At 38.5% G+C, this 27,833-nt stretch overlaps 1 protein-coding gene across 4 annotated transcripts in view; it reads left to right on the top strand.

Annotated features, from left to right (window-relative positions):
- The window catches only part of cpne5b (copine Vb), a 107,335-nt gene extending 88,549 nt beyond the window's left edge, over positions 1-18,786 (top strand). For all 4 annotated transcript variants that reach the window (XM_029502120.1, XM_029502122.1, XM_029502121.1 and 1 more), the window contains 11 exons: positions 1,807-1,848; positions 2,053-2,128; positions 3,661-3,714; positions 4,680-4,741; positions 7,395-7,441; positions 7,939-8,120; positions 8,407-8,534; positions 9,666-9,768; positions 16,776-16,833; positions 17,450-17,523; positions 18,285-18,786. In XM_029502120.1, the coding sequence (XP_029357980.1) occupies positions 1,807-1,848; positions 2,053-2,128; positions 3,661-3,714; positions 4,680-4,741; positions 7,395-7,441; positions 7,939-8,120; positions 8,407-8,534; positions 9,666-9,768; positions 16,776-16,833; positions 17,450-17,523; positions 18,285-18,476 (1,018 nt within the window). In that variant the 3' untranslated portion in view covers positions 18,477-18,786. The remainder of the gene's footprint in view (positions 1-1,806; positions 1,849-2,052; positions 2,129-3,660; positions 3,715-4,679; positions 4,742-7,394; positions 7,442-7,938; positions 8,121-8,406; positions 8,535-9,665; positions 9,769-16,775; positions 16,834-17,449; positions 17,524-18,284) is intronic.
- The last annotated feature ends 9,047 nt before the right edge of the window (positions 18,787-27,833 follow it).

Here is a 27,833-nt window from a genome sequence, read left to right as displayed (position 1 = left end):
TGATGGCAGCCTCCATCTCCTTTGTTTTACAAGACAATTTCATTTCCTTATATACTGGGGAAGAATGGTGTAATCTGCTTTTTTTTTTCTATCTGTTTATATTTTAACCCATTTCCTTTATTTTGCCACGCTGGGTGAGAAGCATCATGTTTCAACCACCTAGGTGACAGGCACTTTTTTCTCACAGCTTTGAAGATAACCTCAAAGAACAAACTGTAAACAAGGAACGACAGGGGCCAGGTGGCAGCGAGGAAGTCGGGCTTATTTCAGGCATCTTTAAATTCCTCAGTGACAGGAAAAACTCTCTGATGTGCTGCTTGCTTTCATTTTCTTTGGATCTGGGCTGGTGTCAGTACTTGTGTACGATGAAGTAGGTAGAGCAGCGGCAACGGCATGGGGGTGAGATCAATGTGACTCAGGAATGAAAATGTCAAAAGTTTTATTTTTTTTTGTCTTTACGCTGCAGGAACATTATCTGCTACATTTGTGTAAAATATCATTTGTGTGTCTGTTTTTTCCCTTGACGTTTCTTTTACATGTCGAAAGTTAACATGGGCTGCAGTTTTGAGGTTACAGTTTTTGGTGGAAGTCCCGAATGCAAGTTGCCATTTTCTCTTGCACAGTGCAGCCTTGTGTAGAAGCTGTATATCCCAGGTTGTTGTATATTGGCGTTCACCCTTAAGCTCTTTGATTACACTGAATTTCATTCAGTCATTAACATGTTCACCGTAGGGCAGATGTGATGAGCATTGTCTATTTATCCATGAAACCGATAAGGCTTCAGAGACTGACATGAAACAAGCACACACACCTGTTGATGATGCTGATGTGTTAAAAAAGCAAAATGAAGTAAATTAAGCTATTGCAGGGAGTGAGGTTGTTTTTCCCCAGAGTGAAAACATCAAATTCAATTCCTGAAAAAAGTCATTTCATTTTATTTATTTCTTTTAAGATATCTTATATGTTCTGTCTTTGCATGTGTGGAAATTAATATGACAGAATGTTCAAACTTAGTTTCATCAGCTCGTCATGACATTTTCCCAGTAATGCTGTGAGGCGTCAAGCTGCGTTTTGGTAAAACTCGGGAGGATGACAATGCTTTCTGAAGAGAGGTGGTGTACATGCAGGAAAATGTGCTGTTGTCTTGCCATATTTAGAAGGTTAGTCTGACGTTCCTTGTTACATTACTGATCTTTCTGTTGGTGCTTTAGGAGTCATCTTAGCCGAACTCCCTCTTTTCAGAAGCGTAGCAACATAACTAAATAAGCTCTGTTTACAGTTTATTTATGGTCTAACTCTAGATGAATATCTTGATTCTGAGATGGCTGTGTCACCTTTTCAGCTCTATGCAAACTGACAATTTGAATAATAAGTCTTTTGAGATATATTTTGCTTTATTGTCCGAGTTCATATTGACTGGTATTTCTTTTAAAAAGTAAATCAGTGATTAATTAAGCTATCTGTGACTCACATCCGGAATCTGGTTTCATTGCCTGGACTTTGTTAACCATTTTGCTTGTATCGAAGCAGTTAGCTGAGCTGTCGGAGCATGCTGGGGTTGATGACATTCTTTGTTCCAGTCTGAAACTTAAAGTGATGTTGTGAAAGCTTTTGTGGACTTGTTAGAATGTTATTTTAATTTGAAAATGTGGCCATACTTTATATATATAACTATATATTATAGAAGTGGAGGTTTTTAATACCTTTTTCTTGAAACTGTGAGATTATGTAACTGCCCGTTGCCATCTACCATTCTCCTTTAAAGCCTAACCTGACTTTATGGATGGGGCTGTTTTTTAATTACAGAACAATCAAGGTGGAGGTGTACGACTGGGATCGGGATGGCAGGTAAGCTTGTCTGCTTGTATTGTGGAAGAATTTTTTAAAATTAAATAGAAAATTCAAGAATGTATAATCTACAAATTACTCAATTCAGGGGGGAAAAAAAATCATAAATAGTCAGCCAAGAAATAAATAGTTTCCCTGTCGCACAGTTCCATTTCATCCTGTTATTTATACTATTTCTTTGCTTGCTTTTACTCCTTCTCACAGCCACGACTTCATCGGTGACTTCACGACCAGCTACCGAGAGCTAGCTCGAGGCCAGAGTCAGTTCAATGTATACGAGGTGAGTAATTCCAGCAGTTCAACAACAAAAAACAAAAAACTGTTGGCTCCTGAGATATGGATTCCCTGTATATTGGGTGTTTTAGATCATTTCTGACAGGAGTGGCATTTCACTCTCTGACATCACCATTTCCCATTACTCTAGCAAATTCCTGTCTGTAGTTACCTCCTGCTCCTTCAGTGCACATGCATTTTTTTCAAGCAGTTACAAAAGAGGCTTTTCCTTTTATCCCTAATTCTGTAGTGTCTGTACATATCACCCCACCTTCCTCTTTCTTCTGCCCATGTTCTTCTTTTCAAAATCCAAGATTAATTTTGTCAGTATAATCACCTGGGTGTCAACAGATGTAGAAATGGAAGTACAGTATTAGAAGCAGCAGGATTAATAGCAGAATAATCCAGGGATTTAGAATTATCATAGCTATTTCTCAGTACTTCTTATGATGTAGTTTACCATGACTCTTAATAGCATACAATATGGCTCCCTATGCAAAGTACAACCACAGCTCTTTTAAATATTTCATGCTATGTTTCCAGGTTGATAGGCAAAGCCCTACCTTTACAGAAATCAATCCTTACTTTGTCCAGAAGACAATTGGTTTTTCAGATTTATGAGGGAGGGCTCTTGTGGCTATTTGTGAGACCTCTTAATCTCACAACTGCAAGTCAAAATATTATCAAAAATTAAGGACGTGTCAATACTTCCATGCCTGTGTGGTTCAGTGGCCTTTAGCTGGAGGACAAATACCTGTCTTTTGGATGTCAGCTCCATTATATGCTACTCTTGATTCCTCCCTACCTCCCAGCGAGACTGAAAGGCCCTTTAGTTTTTGCATCAGCAGATTGTTCAGTGTGTCAGACAAATTGCCATCCCTCCATGTTAAATTAGGGGCTGTCACTTTCATGCCTAGCAGCCACAGAGAATCAAATTAATGAGCAGAGACGTCTTTGGTCTCCAAATTGACATTTCTCTCTTGTTCTGGAGCGGATACAATACCGGTGAAGTAAATGTATGTCGTGCTCCATAAGGCTCACCGATTGATGCTTTACATTCCTGTTTGAATTCATGTTTAGTGGCTTGATTGGAGGATTAAAGTGTTTCTATATTAAGTGCTTATAAGTGATTGTACATGAGCTACACTTATCTGTTTCATCTACCTCTTGATGTGCCATGCACATACACTTGTCTTGTGATTTTATTGTACCCAGTTGGAAAGGAAGTATTCAGTAAAGAACAGAGTGTCTTTAGCGTGAGATAAATAAAGAAATTTCAGCTTGAACACATTTAGTAATGCATACTTGGAAATGAAAATTATTAGAAAGACTTATGTAATAATTGCAGGTTAATAATGTTGCATTTCACTGGAAAGACTAAAGATGAAATGGTTTTGTCACAATTTGAATAAAATTTTTTTGGGTAAAGAGGGCAGGAAAGTACACTTCTATCAATTTAGTCCTTTAATATACTTTTACTTATGTAAAAGTATTGAAAATGTACCAGATCCAATGTACACCTCATTGTTTATTTTTTAGGTCATTAACACCAAGAAGAAAATGAAGAAAAAGAAATATGTCAACTCTGGAACAGTAAGTATGCCTATAGTAGCTAATCAGGACTTGCACTGTGCCTTTTAGCTCCCCTCTGATAAATGATTCCTTTTTTCCTTTAATTATCATGCAAGTCCTGGTTCCTTGGAAGCAGATGCCAATCTGTACTTTGTTGTGAAAGGAAAAAGCTCCCTCATTTTAATTTGCATAATATCCAGCTACTAATTATACCATTTGGTAAAGAGCAAAAAATAGCTTTGTTGATTTACTAATTTTGAAATTCAGCAGTTGCTGGGTGTATAAGTACTACCTGTGCACACACTGGCTTACCTCCAGAGTCGATGCAACTGCTGACTTGAAAGCTATCACTTTGGTATTTAAACTGTATAAATGTAGCCCAACTGGAAGTTAAATATTGAAATATTTTGAGATCCTGAATGAAAATGTTTAATTAGCTTTAAACCATAATAATCAAAAATTAAAACAAAAGAGCTTAAAAATATTTCACTCTTTGTGAAATAAATGTTAAATATTTGAAAATGTTACATTTTTATTTAAATTAGAAAAAAAACTTTTTCATATTGTAATTCTATAAGATTCACCTGTATTTTGATGTTTTGAGAAGTATACAGATGTGTAGTTTTTAAAGAAAATTATACGCAGTAAGTGGCACAAAACGAAAGATGAAAGCACTACAGGACTTGAAGGACACTGTGAGAGAGCACAGTGGGCAATGCCAAAACCCACTTGAGACACAAATTTTCACACAAATTTACCCAGCAATGAGAACATGTGCAAGTAATGCATACAAATGTATTTTATCCTCTCTTAAAATTTGTCCTCTAGTGATATAAAGGAATCAATCATCAGAAAACAGCTGCCTCACATCTTTTTCCCGGGAGAGCATCATGTGCAGAACCCAGTGGAGAAACTTTTTTTTATTATTATTTAAGAAGCAAATAATAGGGCGATTGTGTTTAACCAGATCTGTCCATGTATTTCAGGTGACGCTGCTCTCATTCTCAGTGGAGTCAGAGTTCACATTCTTAGATTACATCAAAGGAGGGTGAGTTGAATGACTGCATATTTTACCTTTAATGGCCTTTATCTTCTGTTTTTGTAATGTTCAAACCAAATACTGTGGTTAAACAATGAGGTCTGAAATTTGTCCGTTTATCCAGGGGCGGCAAAATGGCTGTCATCCTTAAATTCAAGCCAATGAACCAATCACACATTTATTTCATGTTCATGTCTGCCTGCACAGAGTTAGCCATTCATTCAAGATTCTGAGTTATGAGGCTATGCAGGCTCCTACTGCATTTGGAAACAAGATTGATAAGCAATAAAGTTCAACCAAAGCAATTCTAGTTAAGTTTTGGGCCATTAGACCAAAAACAGTTGGAAACCCTAAAAAGAGGCATTAATAGTTAAAGTGTTACTTAATGGTCTATATTTGTCAACTTGTTCTAACTAATATAAAACCGTTTTATGTGGTTTATATTCTGTCTGTTTAAACCCTACACCAGTCCCAAATAAATTGCTAGCATGCGGCAAAAAACATGGAAATTATTGTAATAGAGAATACAGCTTAATAATTGTTCTTTGTGGATTATTTTGTTTTCATCGCAGGTTTAACAATAACTTTGAAAACAGTTTTAAAATGATAATTCTGCTTAATTACGGTAGCAGTGGCTGGCAGAGGTTACTGCACAATAACAGTGATGACATGGAAAAGAAAAAGGGAAATTATCCTTAAATATGAATGAGTTTATGAAATTTCCTGTGCTATCTATTACTGACAGATGCAAAAGTCTAGTAAGCCATATAAGAAAGTCATCTTCGCGGTAATTTTGTATCAAAAGAATTATTAAAATCAATGTATGAGTAGTTTTCATTAAAGTTTGTAATAAAATTTATATAGTGCAGTCTTTATTTATAATATAACCAGGAATACAGGGCTCCATTGCAAGTTTAGTGAACTGAATTATAAGTTCACAGCAATAAAATGCCAAATAAATTTTTAATGAGCAGTCTGAAGGAGACAGTATTCAAAGAGAGAATCTGGTTCTGACCTTATAGTTTTAGAGCAGGAGGTAGATGTGAATATCAAGTACTTCTCAGGTGAAGTGTGTCTTTCAGACAAGCTGGGTTCTGCTTTGATGTCCCCTGTCCCATTGCAGCAGTTAGCCCGTCAGGGGTTTTCCCAGGCTGTAGCAGACCTGACAAGTGTGAGAGGATTCACTGAAGGATCCTGATAACTTCAAGGTTTATAGGTCCCCCTCCATAAATATCCTCCTCATCAGTCGATGCTAAATGACACATCAGAGATCCACTTCTTGCCAAAATGGAGGCTATTAAGAAAATGGAAAAAAATTAAGCAAGCGTGTCACATAAACTGCCCAACCTGTTCGTTGCTAGGAAAAAGTGAATCACCACATCTTTTCTGTGCTGACTGTGCCAGCTGAGGTACTTTTTTGTAATATTTTACAGCTTTCATTATGATGAGAAGTGAACTCTGAAAGCTTTTATGTCTGATTTAACTACCACTGTAATCATAAGAGGACGATAATAATTTAGCTGTTGAAATAGCTCAAAAGCATTTCACCTTAGTTTCCACTGAGCAAAATGAAATGTCATCAGACTGTTGATTTGTCTCACTCTCCAAGTCTGCACCACTGGGACTGAGAGGACAAGATATGCCTGAAACATAATGACAGAGGCCTCTACACTGATTACAGCTCAGTGGCCTCATGTCAGGTTAATAATTCGAGCACTACCTTTTACCAGCCCAGAATTTGAATTAGGCTGAAGTGGTGTTATGAAAAGGAGAAGCTGAAAAGCTGAGAGTTGTTCACCCTTTGAAAGGGTGACATGAGTCTGACAACTATGTAAGACTTTAGCTTTTTTAAGTTCTGATCTTTAGTTAAAAGACTCAAAAGTGTGGATGTGTGGGAGTCAACAGCTAAAACTTAAATTTTAGAAAAGGCATGGAAAAAAACATTTCCTAGCACAGTATGTCGCGTTTTCTAACATCACTTCCACACTTAGATAATGATACATTCCAAATTCATGAATTAATAAAGTCAGATTTAATTAATGCTGAGGTTAGTAGGGTCAGGCTGTGACATATTCACTGTCCCCACCCTAAATGGAAAGGTTAATGTGAATCTTTAACTCATTCATTTCATTTAGCATTCCTCTGTCTTCCTCTCTGGTGGCTCTCGTCAATAATGAGAGGCTGTCATTCAGCCCCTGAAGGCCTTGTCTCATTGTCGTAAATTAGCAAAATTAGCAAGAAGAGGGGGGTACTTCATCAGCAGGGAAAATTGGATTATGATTTGCTCTTAAGTGCTCCATCAGACTAATCAGCTTGTTACCAAGCTCTGGCATTTCAGCACCTCCTGCTACTCCTCCTCATGGAGGTAAAAGTCAGATAAACCAGCGGGCAAAATCAGTTAAATTCTATTGAAACGCACACAAATAAGAAATAGCGATGATATTAAATATCGATTTCTTTTTAACCATAACATCATCAGAAATAATTGCCACTTTTGCAGGCTGATGTTTCTCTGTTTTAAAAATAATTTGCTCTGTTTTGTTACAGACTGTATGTGCCTGTGTGAGTGACTGCTGGAATTTGATGAGGCTTGTCATGTTGTCTTGGGCAGCTGTTCTGTCATTGATGTTTTTCAGTGTCCGCCTCTCTATCTCCCTTCTAGGACTCAGATCAATTTCACTGTGGCTATTGATTTCACAGCATCTAATGGTGAGTGATAGTAACGGTAAAGTGTGCAAGAAAAGATTGTAGTGCTCTTTGTCTGTGGCATGTCCAATTTCCTAATCAATCTCACAAACACACGCACACACACATGGTCACCTATAAACAATAGTCTTTCCCAGACAAGCTCCAAATAATGTGTCTATGTACACTAGACTAGAAAGGCACTCCACAGTAAAGAGTTCAGCTGAGACTAATGTCAATTAATGTTCACCTAATTTCAGGGAAACTAACTCAACTCAAGTTTAACATTTTGAGTGACCAAAATCCATCTCAAAGTTTGATTTATTCTGTGTCCAATCCCTTCTTTAACTGAATATGTTGGTTTGAGGAATCCTGTTCATTGTGATCAGTGGCAGAGGCAAATAAGAAGTAGTTTTATTAATCCTCTTGCGCTGCAGAGGATTTGCAGAAGAACAATATATTAATTGTCTTGTCATTGTACCTCCTCCACCACAATGACCTCATGACTGACTGATCAACAGGTAACCCTTCTCAGTCCACTTCGCTACATTACATGAACCCGTATCAGCTGAACGCCTATGCCATGGCCCTGAAGGCTGTTGGGGAGATCATTCAGGACTACGACAGTGACAAGATGTTTCCTGCTCTGGGCTTTGGAGCCAAACTGCCCCCTGATGGACGAGTATCACATGAATTCCCCTTGGTGAAGTCAACCTCATCCATTTTCTTTATTTTTTTTTGGTCAAGGCTACTTCAATATTTTTATTTCGAGCTACTAAAATCACACAACTTTGCAAGCACTCTTAATTTAAGTTAATTCTAATTCACTTGTTTTTTTTTGCATGACCTGGTAATATGGAACAAGTAAACTATGTCTGATTAAACCAGTTTGCTTTAATTAAGATGTTGCTGCTTCTTGGCTGATAAATGTCGTGGTCCAGATCGTGAAATTGATTTTCTCTTTATTTGCACCATGTTCTCCTCTCTAGAATGGAAACATGGAAAATCCATACTGCAATGGTATCGAAGGCATTTTAGAGGCATACCACCAAAGTCTGAAGACAGTGCAGCTCTACGGGCCCACGAACTTTGCTCCTGTGGTGAACCATGTGGCTAGGTGAGCAAACAATGCAGGGGGCTGTATAAGGTCAAGAAAAGCACTAACATCAAAGCAGATTATTATTATTTCTTACCATTTCTGTAAATGTAAGACCTTTATGATTTAGGCCACCAACTTCCACAAGGATCCACTTCCCTTAGTCAAGTTTATTAATATGAAGCACATAATTAAACATTAATACTCATTTATGATACTATTTGGATTTTCCTTCGCGTGACTTGTTCTGCTTGAGAGCCTTACATTTTGATTTATAATATAAATTACATACAGTAAGACAAATCCAAAATCTAGCTTGAAAGTGTTTAGAAGCCAAAAACAAGCCAAATTGAAATTGATCAACAATTCATAAAGAATTTTTTTTTTTCAAGATTTCTTTTGTACATTTAAGTTATTAAAGATATAGTAATGGGAATATATTTTACTGCCAAAATTATCTGGCCTTGTTCCACGCTGTACGCTAATATCTGTCCTGCAAGACACAATGTACAAGATGTGACGTGCTTGCATATGAATGTAGATGACAGCTATCAAAAGAGTGACAGATTTAGTTGATGAGACAAATGACAAGTAGGCCATTAACATGTACTGACATATTACACACAGTTAGCAACTTGAAAAAGTATGAGGTTTCAGGATCTGAGTGGATTCTCATGCCCCACGACGCCCACTGCCACCTCTCACTGTCTCCGTTATTGAGCCACAGCCAAACAATTCTCCATCTGATTACACCAATGCTCTGTTCTAATTAAAATTGTCATTCTGATAAAATGGAGTCACAGTTTTCAAATAAGAGGTGGGGAAGCATCAGTGGGGGAGTACACAACCATCATTAGTATTTAGCATCTGAATAGGTGAAGTCAAGTAAGGACAGATTTCAACAAAGGTGTTAATTTGTGAATCAAAGACCGTAGACCATATTTATTTTATACTGGATTGTTTGGTCTGATAAATCATTGGGCATTTTATGTGTTATCTGAGCTACGGCAGCAACAAACAATCATTTGTATTGAATTTGCGCGTTGACATGCATCACGCTATGTACTGTCATGGATTTATTTCCTATATTGATCTTTATATTTGTTTTTGTCATAAGGCCTTTTCTTTTTTTCTGTGTGTGTGTGTTGGTAGGTATGCAGCAGCAGTCCAGGACGGCTCTCAGTACTTTGTGCTCCTCATCATCACAGATGGTGTCATTTCCGACATGGCCCAGACCAAAGAGGCCATTGTAAATGTAAGAATGAGAAGGGGAGGGGTGCAACATGCTATCCTGCACTAACTAAGGCTAGATAGGAAGGCAGATTGATAACACCTTTATTGTGAGGAAAGCTGTGAAATGAAGGTTCTGAAGCACCAGTGTTGTGATTTGCTCATTTGCTTTTTGTCAAAATTTTGGATGACAAATTTCTTTTTTCTCTTATATCTTTAGGTTTAACAAAAAACTAGCTTAATATAAATGCACTGAAAATAGTTAAAAAACAAAACAAAAAAAATTGCCTTTTCACTGTCCAAACAAAACAAAGTCACTACTGATTGGCAATTATACAAATGAGATAAATCCACATTAAACACACAGCATTTTTCACTAAGATAATCACTAAGCTAAGGTTAATCATGAAATAATGAAAAATTCCCAACACAATTTTCCATGACAATATTTGTGTAGTAGCTCCAGTCATTAAATTTGCAATCATGTATCATAACAAGCAGAAGTCACTGATGAATTATTGAATTAGACGTTTTTCTGCAAACGCCAAAGCGTCACACAAGTGATACTTTATGCTGGAACTCTCAAAATCAATTTATAGAAAATACCATTTACTGACTACAACACCCAAGTAGGTCATGTCACAGGAAATACTTTTGTTTCATTGCGAATCAATGTACAAATGTTCCCTTCTTACCAGAAAACCAAGACATTATTAAAAGTGAAGATAGCACAGTTATAAAACACGAATAATATTGCTGCCTCAGTAAATTAAAAAAACAATATTGTGCTTTATCCCTCTGAGCTTTTCCCAAAACTTGTCCTAACTCTTTTTCCCCTCCCATCTTTAAATAGCAAGTAGCTGCCTTCCTTTTCCTCTCCTTGGTCTCTTCCTCTTTCCTCCATTCTTCCTCCTCCTCTTCAACCTGCCACAGGCACAGAACACCCAGCAGACTGGATTTAAAGGGAATTTGCGACTGTTAGTCAAAACATTAGAACAGCCACACCTTCCTTTTAAGATCTTGCCTGCTGCTCTATCTCACTGCTTCCAGTCTGACTGTCTACTGATGCTTGATGCTTCCACCGCTTTTCTCTTTCGCTCTATGGATCCTGGGCAAGGGAGGACACAGTGCTGAGATTATGTAAGCTGTTCCCCATACTTATTCATGCTAGAAGGTATCTTCAGGAAAGAGCAAGAAGAGTGGAAGAAAGTGAAAATGTTCACAGCTCATAACATCCAGAGTGGGTTCACATTTTTATGTGCAGGGTTTTCTCTCTTGCCTTTTTTTTTTATTATTATTTTTGTTTTGATGCAGGCAGTTCTGGACAGTGTGGGAGTGTCTGCCTCATGCCTATGTTTTCAGTAGCAGACCCGTGTGGTGGAATAGAGGGTTTTTATCAGTCCCAACAGAATCTGCTATACTACCAAAATGCAGCACAAAGTAATCAGCCAGCATCCTGCCCCCTCTGCTCGCAGCCCAGGTCCCTCAGCCACTTTTCTGTCTGTGTAGCTGTTGGATTCCCTCACTCATGAACACAAAGGCTTTTGCTATCGCTCTCATCTCATCCCCTTTTAAAGATCTAAATCTCTTTGTCTTCAACTGATCTCTGCATACTTCTGTCACTACATTAACACACTCATTTTATACCAAAATCTCTTGCTGCCTTTGACCCCCCCCCATCTTTTTGTTTTATCTCCCAATGCATTGTGTGTCCCGTCTTTGTCAATGCCAGGACCCACCAAAAACACTTTTCCCATTTTCACTTTATGAGGCTGAATTTTGTTGTGTAAGAGGTAATGATAATGTGAAACCAAGGTTAGTGTGGAGAAGACATTTATGTACGTGTGGGCGGTCTTTGTGGATTGATTTCTTCATTAAATCCTTTGATTTTGCAGTCTTGGTCTGGGTTGCTGTTGATGCAGTGGAATTAATCCAGAAACAGCTTTTGTGGTTTCCACATATACGTGACAGCAGCAAGCACCAGCTACACCTCTATATAAACATTTAGTGGGCTCAGATTTCCAAATTATATTCGCAGCAGTTATTATATACAAGTGAAATTGTACTGACTGTACAATTTCACTTCCTGTATATTATAAAGTTATGCATATTGGCATATTGTGCAATAGTTGACAGTTTAGTTTTTTTTTTTTTCATTATCCTGAACACTTTTTTGCCCTTGTTATACTACGTGTGGCTGTTACCTTCAAAATTCAAAAAATAAACGAGTGACTGATTTCAGTGGTAGACAAAAAGAGCTTGTGCTGAAATGACAGTTGTTATTGGTGGATTTCATGAGATATAATTATCCTCCTAATATACATAACGTTAACTGTAAAAATTGGTTGACAAGGCTATTCTTGGCAGATGTTTCTCACTGATTTGTTTCAAAATAGAAGCTCAGTGAAAGTATGCCAATATATATGGTAAGCTAAAAGTACACCTCCTTGTCATATAGGTAGCCCATTCACCAGTTTGTTATCAAAACAGAAAACACATAGATAAAGAATCAGTATTGTTCTTGTGGTGCTATAAAACTGGAAAGTCCAAGTGGTAAATGTATGATGAAAAAAAAAATATAAGCATAGAGTATCTTTTCATTCTAATGTCTCTGTTTGGCTATTTTTTTTAGCCAAACCTCTGACAGAAACCAGTACCAGCATTCTCCAAGTAGAAAAACATTACTCCATGAATATCCCAGTAATCCACTTTTTTTATTTTTTATATAACCTGCAAATCAAATGAACAGCCTGAAGCATTGCTAATTTAGCCTGTTCATGTAAAAAACCTTTTTAATGCTAAAATGATCGCTGCAAAAAGACAGAAAACTCCGAACACAGTTCCTCTAAAAGAGAAGTAATTAGTCATGAAGCCAGTTCACTGAGCAAGATCAGATTTATGTAGGTAAACACTGTTTGCTCCAATCCTTTGACTCGCGCTGCTGTTCTTTTTGTTTGTTTTCACAAAAAGCAAAAGTCTAGCTTTTTAACTGTGGTGTCTCTCTTTCTATAAGTGTCTATATGTGACACTTCCATATCCCTGTCCTGATATTTGTATCACTTGCTAAGCCATGATAGGACAATTGTGGTTGCAGGGAGGAGTTTAGTTAACAGTTGGTTGAGTCACCAAAAGCACTCAATCAGGTGGAAATTCATCTGCCCACTGCCATCAGTCCTCTTACATTAGTGTCTGTTTTCACTGATGTTTGCTAACATGAATAAGTTACTAATGTCAGGGGCCCCTGGTCACATGCAACTAAATGCATTAATTCCCCCATTAGCAAGCAGCAGATTCAGTATGTGGTGAGTAAAGTTGTCAGTGAAGAACTTCAAAAAAACTTCAGCAAAGTCAATGTCTGCATTTTGGAGCATCAGTTTTCTCCCACTGCTGCCTTAATGACCGTTGTCAGAGCTTAGGACAGAGGATCTAGTGATTTAGGTCACGCTCCTGTGTAGACAGTCACCTGTCTGTACAAATATCCTCAAACCTGTCTGTCTGTGTGAGTGTGTGTGCAAGCACATGGGCAAACCAAAGCTTGCAAATGCATGATATTTGGTTTTAAGCGCTCAACCAGAGTGAGTTATTGAATTAATGAGTGTTCATTGACACTTTATTTTCTTGTCTTATCAGACACTATCTGTGCTGCCAGTCAGTGACAGGAAAATGGCACAAGTGGTGCATGGTAGATTGCCAGATTATTTTTAGTGGCATTTTATGCTCTGATATATGCATATGTCTTCAGATATGCACACACACAAACACAAGCATGTGTTTATGTGTGCATGTGCGTGGGAGGACAGGCACTGACAGAGGTTGTGCTAAACACCAATAATAGCACTGATGTGCTGCTGGTGATGCACTGTCGACAGAGGCGGCTTTGATCCCTGTGGCAATAGGATGTTGCCTGATTGCCACAGTACATTTGTCTTGTGCCAGTGATAAAACTGCACTTGTTATAACAGCTTTGTGAAAATATGTGACTGCAGGAAACTCATTAAACATAATAGCAGCTTTTGCATTGAGCATTTATGTTGCCATTTATCTGGAAATTACAACAACAAGCACTTACATGGCCTGCCAGAGAGCAATGCTCTCACCTCGGTGCTTAATTTGTAAAGTATGAGTTCCTGGAACACGCAGGAGGGGGGTGTTAGTAGTGTCATGTTGAAGTTGTTTAAACTAAGAATATTATCACCACGGCCAGCAGCCACGATGGGCTGCCCTACCTGAAGATGAACATATCAGGTATTCTGTTTGTAGCTGCAGGTACTGGGTTGATTTGTCGCTGTCTTTTAAGTCATGCTGCATGATAAAAACAATACGCAAAAGTGGAAAGCATTTGTGTATCTCACGCACATACAGTACACAGATCATTTTTGTAACAGATGTAAAACTGAATGTCCTATGATTGAGTGTATGAATGAATTTGCCTCTTTTATCCACTATCAAATATGTGCTTGTGCATTTGGGAGGTAATCAATAAAATGTCAAAGAGGACAGTGTGTGAGTGAGTGACCGTGGGATGCAGAGAGAGTGTCGGTTAGATAAAAGGTGTGTGTAATTCCTGGTAAAATGTTACTTACAATATGCAAGTTGCAACATTGTCTTTTCTGCTGGTTTTGTCTTGCTTGTCTTCCTCAAAAATTTTCCCCAAACATCACTAGTGCTGAAAATATGGGCATATCTTAAGCAGGAAAACAACGTAAACGGGAATTAAAGACTATCAAGACAGATAATAATAAATATGCTATTAGAAAAAAATTTCTTTATCCTATTTATTTTATTAGGACACAAGAGGTGGTGGATCCAAATGAGTAGGGGCCCGTCTCAGTGTGAGAGGTCCTGGAACATGTTCCAGCAAGCTATGACACGAATTAAGCCCCTGTGTCACTCAAACCAAAATTTTGTGATCCCTTATGTTGTCATCTATTGTCATCACCAGGGCACCTGGGAAATGGATAAGTGGTTTAAGATGAATGAATGAATTAAAATATCAGCATATTAGCACTACCAGTGTTGTCATGTTAGCTGGTAATAGCATTTAACTGAAATCCCCACTGTGCCTAATTACAGCCTCACAGAGCTTTAGAAAGGTTTTGTCTGGTTAAACTTGAACTGTAAAGTCAATGGGCCCTATTTTATAAATGTTGCAGGGAGGAATGCAAGTGTCTTTTCTTGTTTCACACTGATGCACTTGTGATTTTCCAGCCCACGTTCTTTGAATAGGAAATACACCAGCATGCCCCAAATGAGGTGCAGTCAGACACTTTATTATTATGCTGTATCTAATGGTAGATTTTCCATCGAAGTATTTTCTTATTTAGAGGACAGTTGTGATACCAATGCTAACATCGGAATTGCCTGAAGTGCTGCCTATATCAGCTAATGGTGAGAATGCACCAATAAACATGCAATTTATAAATATAAGCAATTACATTTCACACCCAGATAAAATGGCTGCATAAAAGTCATTCTTTAATCTCAAAGGTTCACATCCGTAAAATCTGCGATCACAGAATCACAGAATTAGACATTAAAAACGGAATTCATTATAAAATGGAATAACAGAACTGGCCGTCATTTTATATAAAAGTTTTTTTGTTTGTTTTTTTCCGGAATAAAAAGGAACATATCTGTCGGGAAAATGCTCAGAGCGGGTCCCTAATAATGCACACCCCCCTACCCATGAATGAATAAATGAATGAATGGTTAACGCTGTCGCCCCGCTATAAGAAGGGTGCAGTTCAATTCCTGGTGGGGGCACCTGGACATGTCTAGGTTAATTGGTTAATTGGGAACAAGTGATGGACTGGGCTACAGCAAGGAACGGCGACCGGACACCCCAGAGACTAGAGAATAGACTAGATGAGACCAGACTAGACGAGAAAAGACACCGGATCCCCCCTCTAGAGACCAGAGACTAGAGACTAGACTCCTGCACAGAATACAGACTAGAGGCTAGACCAGAGTTTACAGTGGATTTGATATTTCCAAGTTGTGACGTATGTTCTGTTGTTTTATTGTTATGTTTTTTCTTAAATGTGTGGAAGCATTAAAGTTTTAAATTATAACTGAAGAAATTGTCTATATTTCATTACTTAAGACACTGTCTTGGGGTTAAATTTGTGTAAAATGATTAAAAATTGAATTCTCAGAAATTTTAAATAAAAAAAAAAAAGTTAAAAAATAAAAAGGATTTTATAGGGCTGGATGTAATCTTTGCCTTCAACAAGGCCTGCAGATTTTTTTTGGGACATTTTAAATCGATTCTTAATTGTAGTAAATGAGAATCGCGATTCTTATATGAATCCATTTTTTGGCACACCCTTACTGTACGCAGAGTGTTCTTTGACCGTGTGGTTGGGAGTGGCTGGGCAGGTCACTGAGGATGGTGGCTGTACTGACGAACAGGCACCTCCTCCCTTCCTCTCCTCTCCTGGCTCACAAATGCCATCATCTAATCTAATCTCTTTTACACGTGTCGCAGGCTGTTATTATGTTGATCCAGGTTACATATTCTAGGGTTAAATCAGTCATCTGTTTCTGCTTTATAAAAAAAAAGAACTTTAACACTGATACTACTCCACTATGGTTGTCAGTCACTTGTGTTGTCTGTGAATATAATCTCCACTATCACTTTGTCCTAACTGGCATTGAGAGTGTACACACACTGAGCGCCATTCCAAGATAAGGGTGTCAGAAAATTAATTTGATGGAAAATTGGATTCAAGGACATAAAATATCTGGGCAGAGGAAAGCAGAAACACATCCTCTCTTACTCTCTAACTCACCTTCTTTTGTCTCTGTGCAGAGAGAAAAGGTCATTGAGCTATTTAAAGGCTGATACAGAACATTAGTGTGGTTGTAATCTACATGGGCAAATATGTAAGTGCCATAATGTCTGATCTACAGCAGTGAGCTGTACAGGTCAGTGGTGATGTGGACAAGCTTCTCTCCCCTTCCTGAATAATAGAAACGTTCATTTTATGTTGTATGTTTTCTGTCACTTAATGTCTTTTTATCTCTCTGCAGGGTGCCAAGCTCCCCATGTCCATAATCATAGTTGGAGTGGGTCAGGCTGAGTTTGATGGTATGTAGACTCGTTTTAATTTAAGATGGTCATAACTTTGTGTAAAAATTGTATACGAGGCAAGCACGTTCAACACATTTAAGATGCCATATTTTTTAAATTGTTATATTCAGATGTTTTTTTATACCATCTATATAAAGTCAATAAAACATAATACAGGAGCCAATATTAACATTTTAATTCATACATGTACTACATTACAGCCAGCACTAACCTTTGTATCACTAATTCAGAGGAATACCCAAGAGAAAATGACTGTACAAACTCATTTCGGCTGGTAAAGCACTGAGTGCGTAGGTGGATGCAAGCATAATTGTGGAAGAAAGGACTGAGGTTAATTGCTGGGTTTGCAGTGTTTAGTGTGATGATTCTAAATTGCACAGAGACAATAGCAAAGGACTTATTAGGTGATTAGACATGCAATAAAGATAGATTAAAGCTGCAGTGCTCAACATCCTTTCTCTTCCTGATGCTCAAGCTAATATGTATGATGGCATTGTGATGAAACATGGTACAATAACTAAATCTCCACATCAGCACTTCGTCATCTTTGTGTCCGTGCACATGGCGGATTATGTTGCACAACCCTCACTTTGTGTATGCATGTGTTCCCTAGCTATGGTGGAGCTGGATGGTGATGACATCAGGATCTCATCCCGAGGGAAACTGGCAGAAAGAGATATTGTTCAGGTGACTGTTCATCACCCTTCCCATAATAACAGAAACTCTGTATTCCCTGCAGATGTGGAGAAACCGGACAGCAGAAAGAATGGAGTCAAAGTTTACAGAATTTTAAAGGAATCACTCTGATATCTCAACGTCCAGATACAGTAGAGAAGAAATGTTTATCAAACTCGGGTTATAAAGTATTTACTACGTTAAGTCATTTACATTCATACCATTACCTCAGTGGTGCCTTTCTATGTTCTTATTCACAAAATTAGCCTTTCTATTTCCATGGTGTGGGCTCTGTGAATATGTGACTATGCCGTGTAGTGTTTTGTAGTGCAACTGGACCATTGACAGATATTTTGGCCATCATACACAAAGTAAACTGCCCATAAAATGAGATATCGCTCATCTTGTGGATGATTTCTAAACAGTCTCCCTGATGTGCTATGACAAATGATCCAGGCATATAAGGCAGAGAAATAGAAAGAAATTACTGAGGATAAGTAAGACTTATCTTTTCACTGATTTCATTCCTGTCACTCCTGAGGGAAGCCAGTGCAAAGGATTAGTGACAAAACAGCTTCTTAAAGCTGACAGATGTTGGCTAACATTGAGGCTTCAACATGATCCCTGTGGGTTTCACCAATCAGAATACAATACTGCTCCTAAAGCCTTACTTGTGTACATTGTTAAGAAGTAACATGAGCTTTCCAAGAATCACAGCACTGGTCCAGAAACCCAAGATATTGTCAAACACAGCTTCTTCTCTTTTCCCTCAGTTTGTTCCATTCAGAGATTATATGGACCGGACAGGCAACCACGTATTAAGCATGGCTCGGCTCGCCAAAGACGTGCTAGCAGAGATCCCCGACCAGTTCATCTCCTATATGAAAAGCCGGGGGATCAAACCTAACCCAGCACCACCTCCCTACACACCACCCGGACACACACATCACCACACACAGATCTGAAGCCCTCTGCCCCGATGGAGGGCTGACAGTGTTAAACGGCAACTCAGAGTCCAAAGTGTGTGGAAACTCTACCTCCTGTTTTTTGGTGCAAATAGAGACAACGCACCAGGAAATGGGTGTTGAATTTTGTGCCGTATGCTCCCAGTGACTATTGGAGCAGCATTTCTCTGTTTTGTTTAGTTTGTTATTTTGTTTGTTTGTTTTTCTGTGATATATCCATTTGGCTGGTTTCTCTTGAGGAGAAGAGAGGCTGCAGTCTTTAAGGGACTCATTAGTTAACGCCTTTTAATCAACACTGAGGCAGTGACTGTTTCACAACTAATTTGACAGCAGGTTGGTTCAAAAAGGTCATGTTGTGGTTAAAACTTGTGCCTGTCTGTGGTTGTCTCTCTAAGTGTATCGGGACATGTGAACTTTGACCAATGCCTTGCTAGTCAGTCATTTGTGTGGCCTGATGCAGTGATATTTTTTAGGCACCTTTTTCCCTTCTGGAATTAGTTTTTATACTTGGGGATTCTTTATGTATCGGCTAATGCATCAGTTACAAGGAAGGAAAAACTACAGGTGTGTAGTTTATAGTTTATTACGTTCAACATTAATCAGGCTTTTCATACCACAAGGTATCACCTCTGGTCTTCTTTACTAACTGAATGTTTATAAGAGCATGTTGTTTGAGAATTTAATTCCCCATATCCAGAATGTTTATTCTCAGATATTATTCAGAGTGGCATGGATGTTTGCTAGATATATTTTGAATACCATCAACTTCATTTCAAAGTGGTCACCCATTATTTTTAAGTTGTTACATATAAGAAGCAGAACCTGTCTCTACAACAACATTTATGATGATGCTACAGGTTTATCGTATGAAATGCCATAGTATTAAAATACAAACCACAAAATTTATTCATGCAAGTCAAACATTTTTTTTACTGCAATTTAACATAAAATACTAAACAGGCATGTTTAGGGTTCTCATTCAGTGCAGATACATCCACACAAGGGATGTATCTTTTTACACGTGCCTCACGTAACGTACACGTAACAAGAGCATTAAGATGAGTTCTAAATGTTTTAATCTTTATTGGTATTACAGATTTTCTAACATGTATTAATTACAAAATATATTGGCACATAAGTAAAAGACATAAAAGGTAAAAAGGAGAAGAAAACAGGTACATTATAGTAAAAGCTTGTATTTATTAAAATAAAAAGCAGGAAAAGCAGCTCTGACAAAAGGTTAACAATGAATAATTGCCCTCATTTTGGTGAAATGCACCACTATAGCATAACACAAACAGGGATAATAAGAGCCGAAATGCTGAGCTAATCTTGGTGACCTGCTCTGTCTGTAGTCAGATCTCAATATGCAGTTCCAATATTGTTCTTGTTTCGGGAGGTATTATACATTTCTGCCACATTCCTATTGACATGCAGAAAACATGGGCAGTGGGTGTTCTTCTGCGGTAGGAGCACAAGCAGATGGTGTGAACAAAGTGGAGGAGGGTGGGAATTGAAAGGGCTCATAGCTCATTTTTGCCCGGTGGCCTGACGCAATCCCACACAGAAACACAGACATGGGAGTTCCCAGCGGTCACACATCCACAGCCACATAACCTCTGCTGTCATTAACTTCACACCTTAAGTGTGCTCAGCCAGTAGCCTCTTGGGGCTTCGGGTTTCACAGGTCCCTGGTGAGAGACGTGGTCGCCAGAGTTTCACTGAATTTGTCACATTAGGGATGTAAAAAAAAAACCCTTTCAGATGAAGACATGATTGATCCGTCGGTTCATAATTTTCAGTCACGTGACTCGCACTGACCCCCTGAAGGGCAAAAAACCGGGTCCAAGATGGCGGCTAACGCTGGAAACGCCGGAGAACAACAACGCAAACCTGTCAATTTCAAATTGGTTACAAGCCACGACTATTTAGGTCATCTCTGTAAAGAAGAAAACACAAGGCGCAAGATTAAACTATAGGTTTTGGGCACGTGCGACCCACACACGGCACCCGCCGTTAAAAACAGCGAAGTCCCTGCCAGACCTCCAGTTCGGCGACGCTTCCATTTATCCTGTGGAGGAGCCCTCCTCTCACACTGCCGCCATGATGACAGCTGGAAGGAGCTCCATAATGCTGCCGTTTGGGAGGTGAAGGACAAAAATGTCTTCACTGTCAAAGCAAAGGTGAGTGCTAGCATTAGCTAACGTTGATAAGGGTCCTTAGTGTCAGTTCTCTTTGGGGCAGTAGCGACGAAGCATGAATATTTTGGTTAGGTTGGCACGGCCCCTTGTTACATAAATCTAATCCCAAATGTCAGGTGAACCATTCCTACAGTCTAAATGACCCACAGTAGACAGGGATGGGTGCACCTGTATGGCAGCTTTGGGGGAAGTGTGTCCACATGTCGGTGCCTTACTCTACGCTTTGCTAGCAGCTGTGAACAAACTTTACCTTTGATGAAATGTTCGCTGCAAAGACGCGTGTACTTCGTTGGCTGCCATCTTTTGCCCTCCTCAGGACGGAGGCACGTGTTAAGGCACATATCCACAATGTCCTCCTCTCTGGGTTTTCTTTCTCTAATGGGAGTCTGTAAAAGCATAACTCAGGCTTGTCTGCTCGTCGATTTGTGCAGCTAATTGCACAGCAACTATCTGGCATTTTGGTAAAAGTTAAGACAAAATTAGTTTAAAAAAAAGAAAAGAAATATCAGCTGGCGGGCAGAGGAAATAGTCTTTTGCCCTCCAGGGGCGTTCCCACAATGCCGGGACCTCCCGTGAACACTATGTATAGCATCTTTTCTACTTCTGCTGCTTCTTACTAGCTGATATGTCAGTTCAGTGTGAGTGGACAAAAGAAAAATGGCTTCCACATAGCAAATTCAATTTCACCTCAATACCACAGTAATGAAGATACCAGAGGTATCTGTGCACAACAATGCAACAACATTCCCTGTCCACGTGTAGCCTTAGAAAAGATCACAAAGCTGAGAGAATCTAAAAGGGTATGACCAATATAATTCACCAAAACCACAGGGTACATACATGAGTGTAAAAGCCACCAGCAGAAGAGAGGTTTTTGATGAAGGTACAAAATACAATAAACCATTCAGATCTCATCATATTGTTCCTTCCCTGTTCCTTTTGTTTTTCATTGTTGTAATTAACATTGTACATTAGCCATATTGACAGCCTTTCCACAATGAGGCTTGAGCATGCGGAGCAGGACCATCCTAAATTCAAAAATGATCATGAAGAGTACTGACAGCAGACATACACATACTGCAGAGAAGGATTTCCATTGGACAAAGTTTATTCTAAAACTGAAATGGCTCAACTAGAATTGCACAGATCAGTTTGTTGATAAATTGTTGACAAATTCATGGATCCTGGAGGATGAATGGAAATGAGTATGTTAGTATGTTAACATACTACCACGCTGATCTAAGATGGTAAACAATGCCTGATAAACATCAGCATCATCATTGTGAGCATGTTAGCATGTTTCATAAATTAACATATTCACCTTTTAATTCAACGTTTTCTACAACTTTTTTGCTACAGCCATCACTGGCAAAAGTAAAATGTAAAAACGACACTACAGTTTTGATAGTGGAGTGTAGACAGTGTCATTCCCTTGGAAACTGTCAAAACGAGATTGATAAAGAGTTAATCTTAGCAGATTGGATTTTATTCAAATGTTTAATGTAGCAAACTGAAGGCCTTAATAACATGAAAGGCAGCCACTCGATCTCATTCAGCCTTGTTCTGAAAAGCCATTCAGGTGGTTGAGTATGGCTCTCAGGGAGAAGATTAGTTATTGGGGGTACAAAATGGCAAACAACAATTTGCTTGTAGATCTTTGAGTGGCAACAGTGTGAGAAGTGTGAGAATATATTATTTCTGTTCAAAAAGTGGAGTTTAATGCTACTAACTGGTTTGCATGGAAATCAGCACTCACAAGGAATGCTTCTTGTATATGTCCAATGCACTTTGGAGATTATCACTCCTCCGCCTATTCATTTATTTCTGTGCTTCATTTATTTTTGGAGTGTGTATGAACACACCACCACTCCAGCTATCCATGTCATTATGGTGACTTTCACTTTAAGCTTTAAGTCGACTGCATGTTCTCTCGGGGTCCGATGAGAGTGTTTCACGCAATGTCACCATCTGTAAAATAGGAACCAGCCCAACCAGATTACATGCATGTCCGTGTCAAACATGGCAGTAAGCTCTGTGGACTGTTTGCTACTTCTCTCTTGTGCCTGGGTCTTCAAACATTTCTTGTTACACCAGTGATTTTAAAAAACTGTAGCTACTTACATGTTACAGTTAAAACATTTTTTGTGATTTGTTTTTGGGGGGGTCTAATTCCACAGTTTCTTGCTGTTATTTATATCTCTTGAGTTTTCTGATTTGCATGATTCCCTAATTTCCTTTAGATGGGTTTTTATTGTACATGATTATTGTCATATGGTGGGTTGTGAAATGCTTTGTATTGGATTGCCTTAAATGAAAATGAATTAAAAAAAATAATTACTTTTATAAAAGTTCTTGGAGTCTTATCCTTTGATTTTAGTAGAAAGTGTTGTTGTAATTAGTGACTGAAAAGAAGAAATCAAAATCAGGCTTCTAGTTGCTGATCAGCTCAGAGGGGCCAAGTGCTGACATCTTAAGAACATATCAATTTCATATGACGTTTGCGTTTGTCTTCCTAAAAGAGTTCACATTCATATCAACGTATTGGCTGATCTTCAAAGTTGATCCAAAACTACACTGGTGTGTTTTGAATATCATCTTTAAAATAAGGTGGTAAAGGATCCTACAGGTTCTTCATTTCCAAGCTTTTAACAAGGTTTACTCTGATCTGTTCTTGGTGTGAGCTTCTCTATCATAGTAAGGTTTAGCAAGACAACAGCATTGTGATTTTTTTTTTTTTTTTTTTTTCCCCCCTACTGGGTCATCAGAATTAGTGCAAAATGTTCAAGATGCTGAATGAAAAGTTTATATTACTACCCCTCGGTGCAGCAGTCAGCAGTAAGGCCTTTTGAAACGCTAACATTTTTGAAAACGCATATGCACAAATTACCTTTATGATAATTAGTTTGTTTCTAGGCTACCTAAGTGTGATTAGTAAATTCACCTATATTACTATTTACAATTCAGTTGAAATGACCAACATCCTTAATCAGTATTCAGGCTCAAGATCAGATGACTCTGCAGTAGACAAGTTTTTATCACCTCCAACTCAGATAGGCATTAGGCACAACAAAACGAAGATGCTAATGTTGACCTTTTTATCTACTGCTGCATCTTTCAGAGCACCAAAGTTTGTAACCAGACCCTGTATGTGTGCAGCAAGATGCTATCAAACAGCCATCAGGTTTACCAACTCACAATCACAACCACGCATAGATCAGTTCAGTTATCAGTTCAGATCACTCTTCTCTTCTTCTTCCTTTCTCTGTATGCACAGTACTAGTCAAAAGTTTGGATTAGGAGGTTCACCCAAGACTCCTTTCGGTGGAAAGGGGATACAAGTTGCTTGATGTTATGTTGAATCTGGACTGAAATGTTAATTCTTGAAGACATTTAAACTCTTCCGAGAGGTTTTATCAGTTCTGACTGACTGGCAATCCCACCGAGGTCGAAAACCAGTCACCCAGAAATGATGAAGGCTCTTGGATGAAGTGAAACATCTTTACGAATCTACAGAACTATGGCCTGAATGACTAAGAGCTTACACAGACTTTATGTTTTGTTTTTTCCTTTTAATTTGTGAAGCCCATCTTTCAATGTCCTTTTAAAAAATTGTGCCTTGGCTAGATAATGTTTTGAAAATGTAATAAAGAAAACCTAGGAGACACGGTCAGACATTCAGATAGTCCTTTAAACTAGAAAAGAGTTCTGAGTTCTTCTTTAAAAAGAAAACAAAACCCTTCTGAAAATGCAAATATTGTGTAGCACTTGAATACGTAATCAGCTCTGTTCCCAGAATGACCAAGTCTCTGGTGGATTCAAAGTTTCTTTTCACCAACATAGTGAGAAAGCTTAGAAAGATCCTGAATTTCTTTTCCGTCATGCAATCTAATATTCAGTTAGCACAATGTTCTATGTGCATGTCTTGGCTCAGCATTTTGTGGTGGGGGTTGCAGGGGTGACAGCCATGATAAAACTGCATCAAACTAAAAACCGAATGTAAATGCATTCACTTAAATTCCCTCTCTGCAGCCGAATACCACCGCTCTCGAAAATTGCAGGCTGTGTATGCATGACGAGAAAAATGCCTCATGAGAATAAAACATACACTATCATGTCAGCTCATCAATTTCCTTAGAAAAACTAATTTAACTTCCAGCTACTTTACTTAGGTTTGCTGGCCACAATTCAGCAGAATTTACTGTCAGAAAAAGATACACTTCAAAACACATCGGGAGTCAATTTCTTTTGTGGGTCAAAAATAAATAACAGGGTTGTGGTGCGGAAGAATAGTTATTTCCAAAAATGTCTGATGTATGTTTTATACTAGATGACAATTTTGTTGACAGGGGGAGAGAACATACAAACTGAAACTAAAGAATTTGAAAATCTGTTAGCTAAAATGTGAAACTCGCCTCAGACATCTTCTTAGTAAGTGCTCTTTGCTGCGTTGCTCCCGTCTGTCAACAAGCTGACACACTTGTTTGTATAATACAGAGTATATAACATGTATTTCACAAACAACAAAAACCTCAGGCTAAGAATATCATATGAATATAACTGTTAAAAATTCAAGAGCAACAATAAAACGGGTGTGCAACTAACACCAGATGCACATAATTCCACAAAATGTGTCAAGCACAAAGTGAAAAGTTCACACCCAGTGGCCTCAGTTTTTGAAAGTGAAACCACAGTAGAGAAAGCATCAACCCAACTAACACCTTTTTATGATAAGTAAATCAACAAGCTGCTGGTTAGTCTGACTTTTACGCCATTTAAGAGTGCTATCAGCCTTATTTTTTAGCTAACTCTGGCGCTGAACATCACCAGTGTACGCACAACTCCAACAACAAATCACATATAATGTACAAACATTAGTGTGTTGGTGAATTTTTGATAAAGATGTCACTTGAAATCTATTTTGCTCCTTTGGACTTAGCTTCTCAGCTCAGGAAGTTTAATAATTCCATAGCTCTAAACCAAGGTACTTGGTATTTGGACCAAGTAACTAAAATTAAGTCTGCAGTTGTTATTTCAGTAGAAAGAATTTAATGTCTCTGATGTGTTATTAAGGCTCCTTCTACAGTCAAATTCTACTCTCTGTTCGGATCTTTCAACAGCTGTAATAGCATCTATTTTAGTTCATGCAAATGAATCTTTGCCTTGACTGTAGTTTGCTGCATAGCAGGCATCATACAACACAGCATACTGACAGATGGTGGCCTTTAACCTTTCTTCATCAGCGGTGTGGCCAAACTCAGGAGCTGTCTCAGCCTCCTACAAATGAGATGATGATGGCAGGTGCAGCGTGCATGTTAACAACTATCTGACAACTGCCCGAAAAGCAGTTATATGACTTGGCAGTCATTGGTGTCATCATGGCTGCCTAATAACACAGATGCTCATCTGAATGAGGCCCTGAACATGTTAACTAAGTGAATCTGCCATGGACTTGTGACCTGTCCAGGGTGCATCCCACCCTCGCCCAGTGTGAGCTGGAATTGGCTCCAGCACCCCCTGCGACCCGGAAAAAGATAAGTGGTAGAAGATGAATGAATGAATGAATGAATTAAAACATGTTAACTGAGCCCTGAACAAGGGACCAAAATGTCCACATTGCTCAGAAATGTCACATTATAGCTAATCTGTTTGGGATTTTTGTGTTAGTATTTATTTATTTATTTATTTATTTATTTTTTTTTTTTTTACTTTCCCCTGATGAACTAATCACTTGTCTAATGATCAAACTGGGTAGAGATCCTTCCCAGTCCAGATGGATGTCTAACATCCTTTTTTCCCTCTCTCTCTTTTGTAAAACAGGCATTGAAGCTAGCTAACACATCGATTACCTTATCAATAAAATTACATTTTAAATAGTTTCAGTCAGGCTCTTATTCATCCTAAATACACTTAAAGCATGGATTATATTTTAACTTCAGTGTTGGTTGGCCATGACTTGTAGCTCATTCTGACATTTTAGGGTCTAAAAATGTATGCTTTTGTTCTTTTGTTCTTTTGTTTTAGAAATGTTAAATACTAATGTATTGCTCTCTTTCAAGCACAAGAACAGCTTAAGTAGCCAGAGATGGTACAGCTCACTGTTGTATCACAGCTGCATATCCAAGAAATTCTCCAACCTGAAAGACGGTATGAATTCGTCTCACCCTGACATGGAAAGGTCATCTTACAAAAATAAATAGATAAATGAAACTGTGTTGAATGCTCAGTTTGAAATAATAAACAAACTGTGTTCTCTTTGGTTTTATTGACTAATTCAACCTCAGTCTCTGAAGCCCATGAAGAAGAATAAATGATCCTGGCTTCCATGCAGTGTTTCCTCAATGTTATGGCAAATTAAATGAGTAAATATTGGCCTAACACAACATGAAAGAAATCTCCTCGAAATTGGAAAATGTGTATTTCTAGAAATGTTCAGATCTCTGGAACCATCTTTGTGCGGTTATTATGTTATTGTACAGTTTTAATTTCACCACGGTGATTCATACATCAACAGATAGGCAGGCTTTAATAGTTGCACACAATCATAAAGCTGCAGACAACAATGTGTAAACCAGTAGCATGATTATGCATGTTCACAAGTTATAAATTCCCAAGATAAACTTTCTCCAACACTTAAAACTTTTATCATCTACAGAGGGTGCGGACCTCTTTTTGTTGTTGTTGTTGTTAAACTCAATATCACTGGAGCACCAGCCTGGGCCAGGGAAGTTGTGAGCTTATTATCAATTCAATTTTTGTTCTTCAATGAAGCCCACTCCTTAAGTCTCTGCTGCCTGGAGTCTCAGTCTATCTATCATGAGCCTGTCTGGCCCAGCCTCAGAGACAACCAGCCCCAAGAGGTTTGGACAATGACTGGATCACTATCCCGCTTGCTCATCACAGTTGCCAAGACTAGGTTTTTATTCTGTGCTGTGCACCTTACTTAAATCCAAGAGTGTATGATCATATCAAGTGCTGTGTCTGGGAAACTTAATATATGCAGATGATGCAGCATAAAGTATTAGCATTTTTGGGGCTAGTTGGGAATCAGCAGTTCTAATGCTAAATCTTTACTCTTGTATGCCGCAGTCTGCTGGGAGACTGCATAAAACAAAAGGACGCAAGACAGCTGGCCAAACTGGTGGAAAGAGCTGGGCCC

Source organism: Echeneis naucrates, chromosome 5, assembly GCF_900963305.1.
Source record: "Echeneis naucrates chromosome 5, fEcheNa1.1, whole genome shotgun sequence".
Lineage (NCBI taxonomy): Eukaryota > Metazoa > Chordata > Actinopteri > Carangiformes > Echeneidae > Echeneis > Echeneis naucrates.
This window is presented reverse-complemented; position numbering and strand designations above follow the sequence as displayed.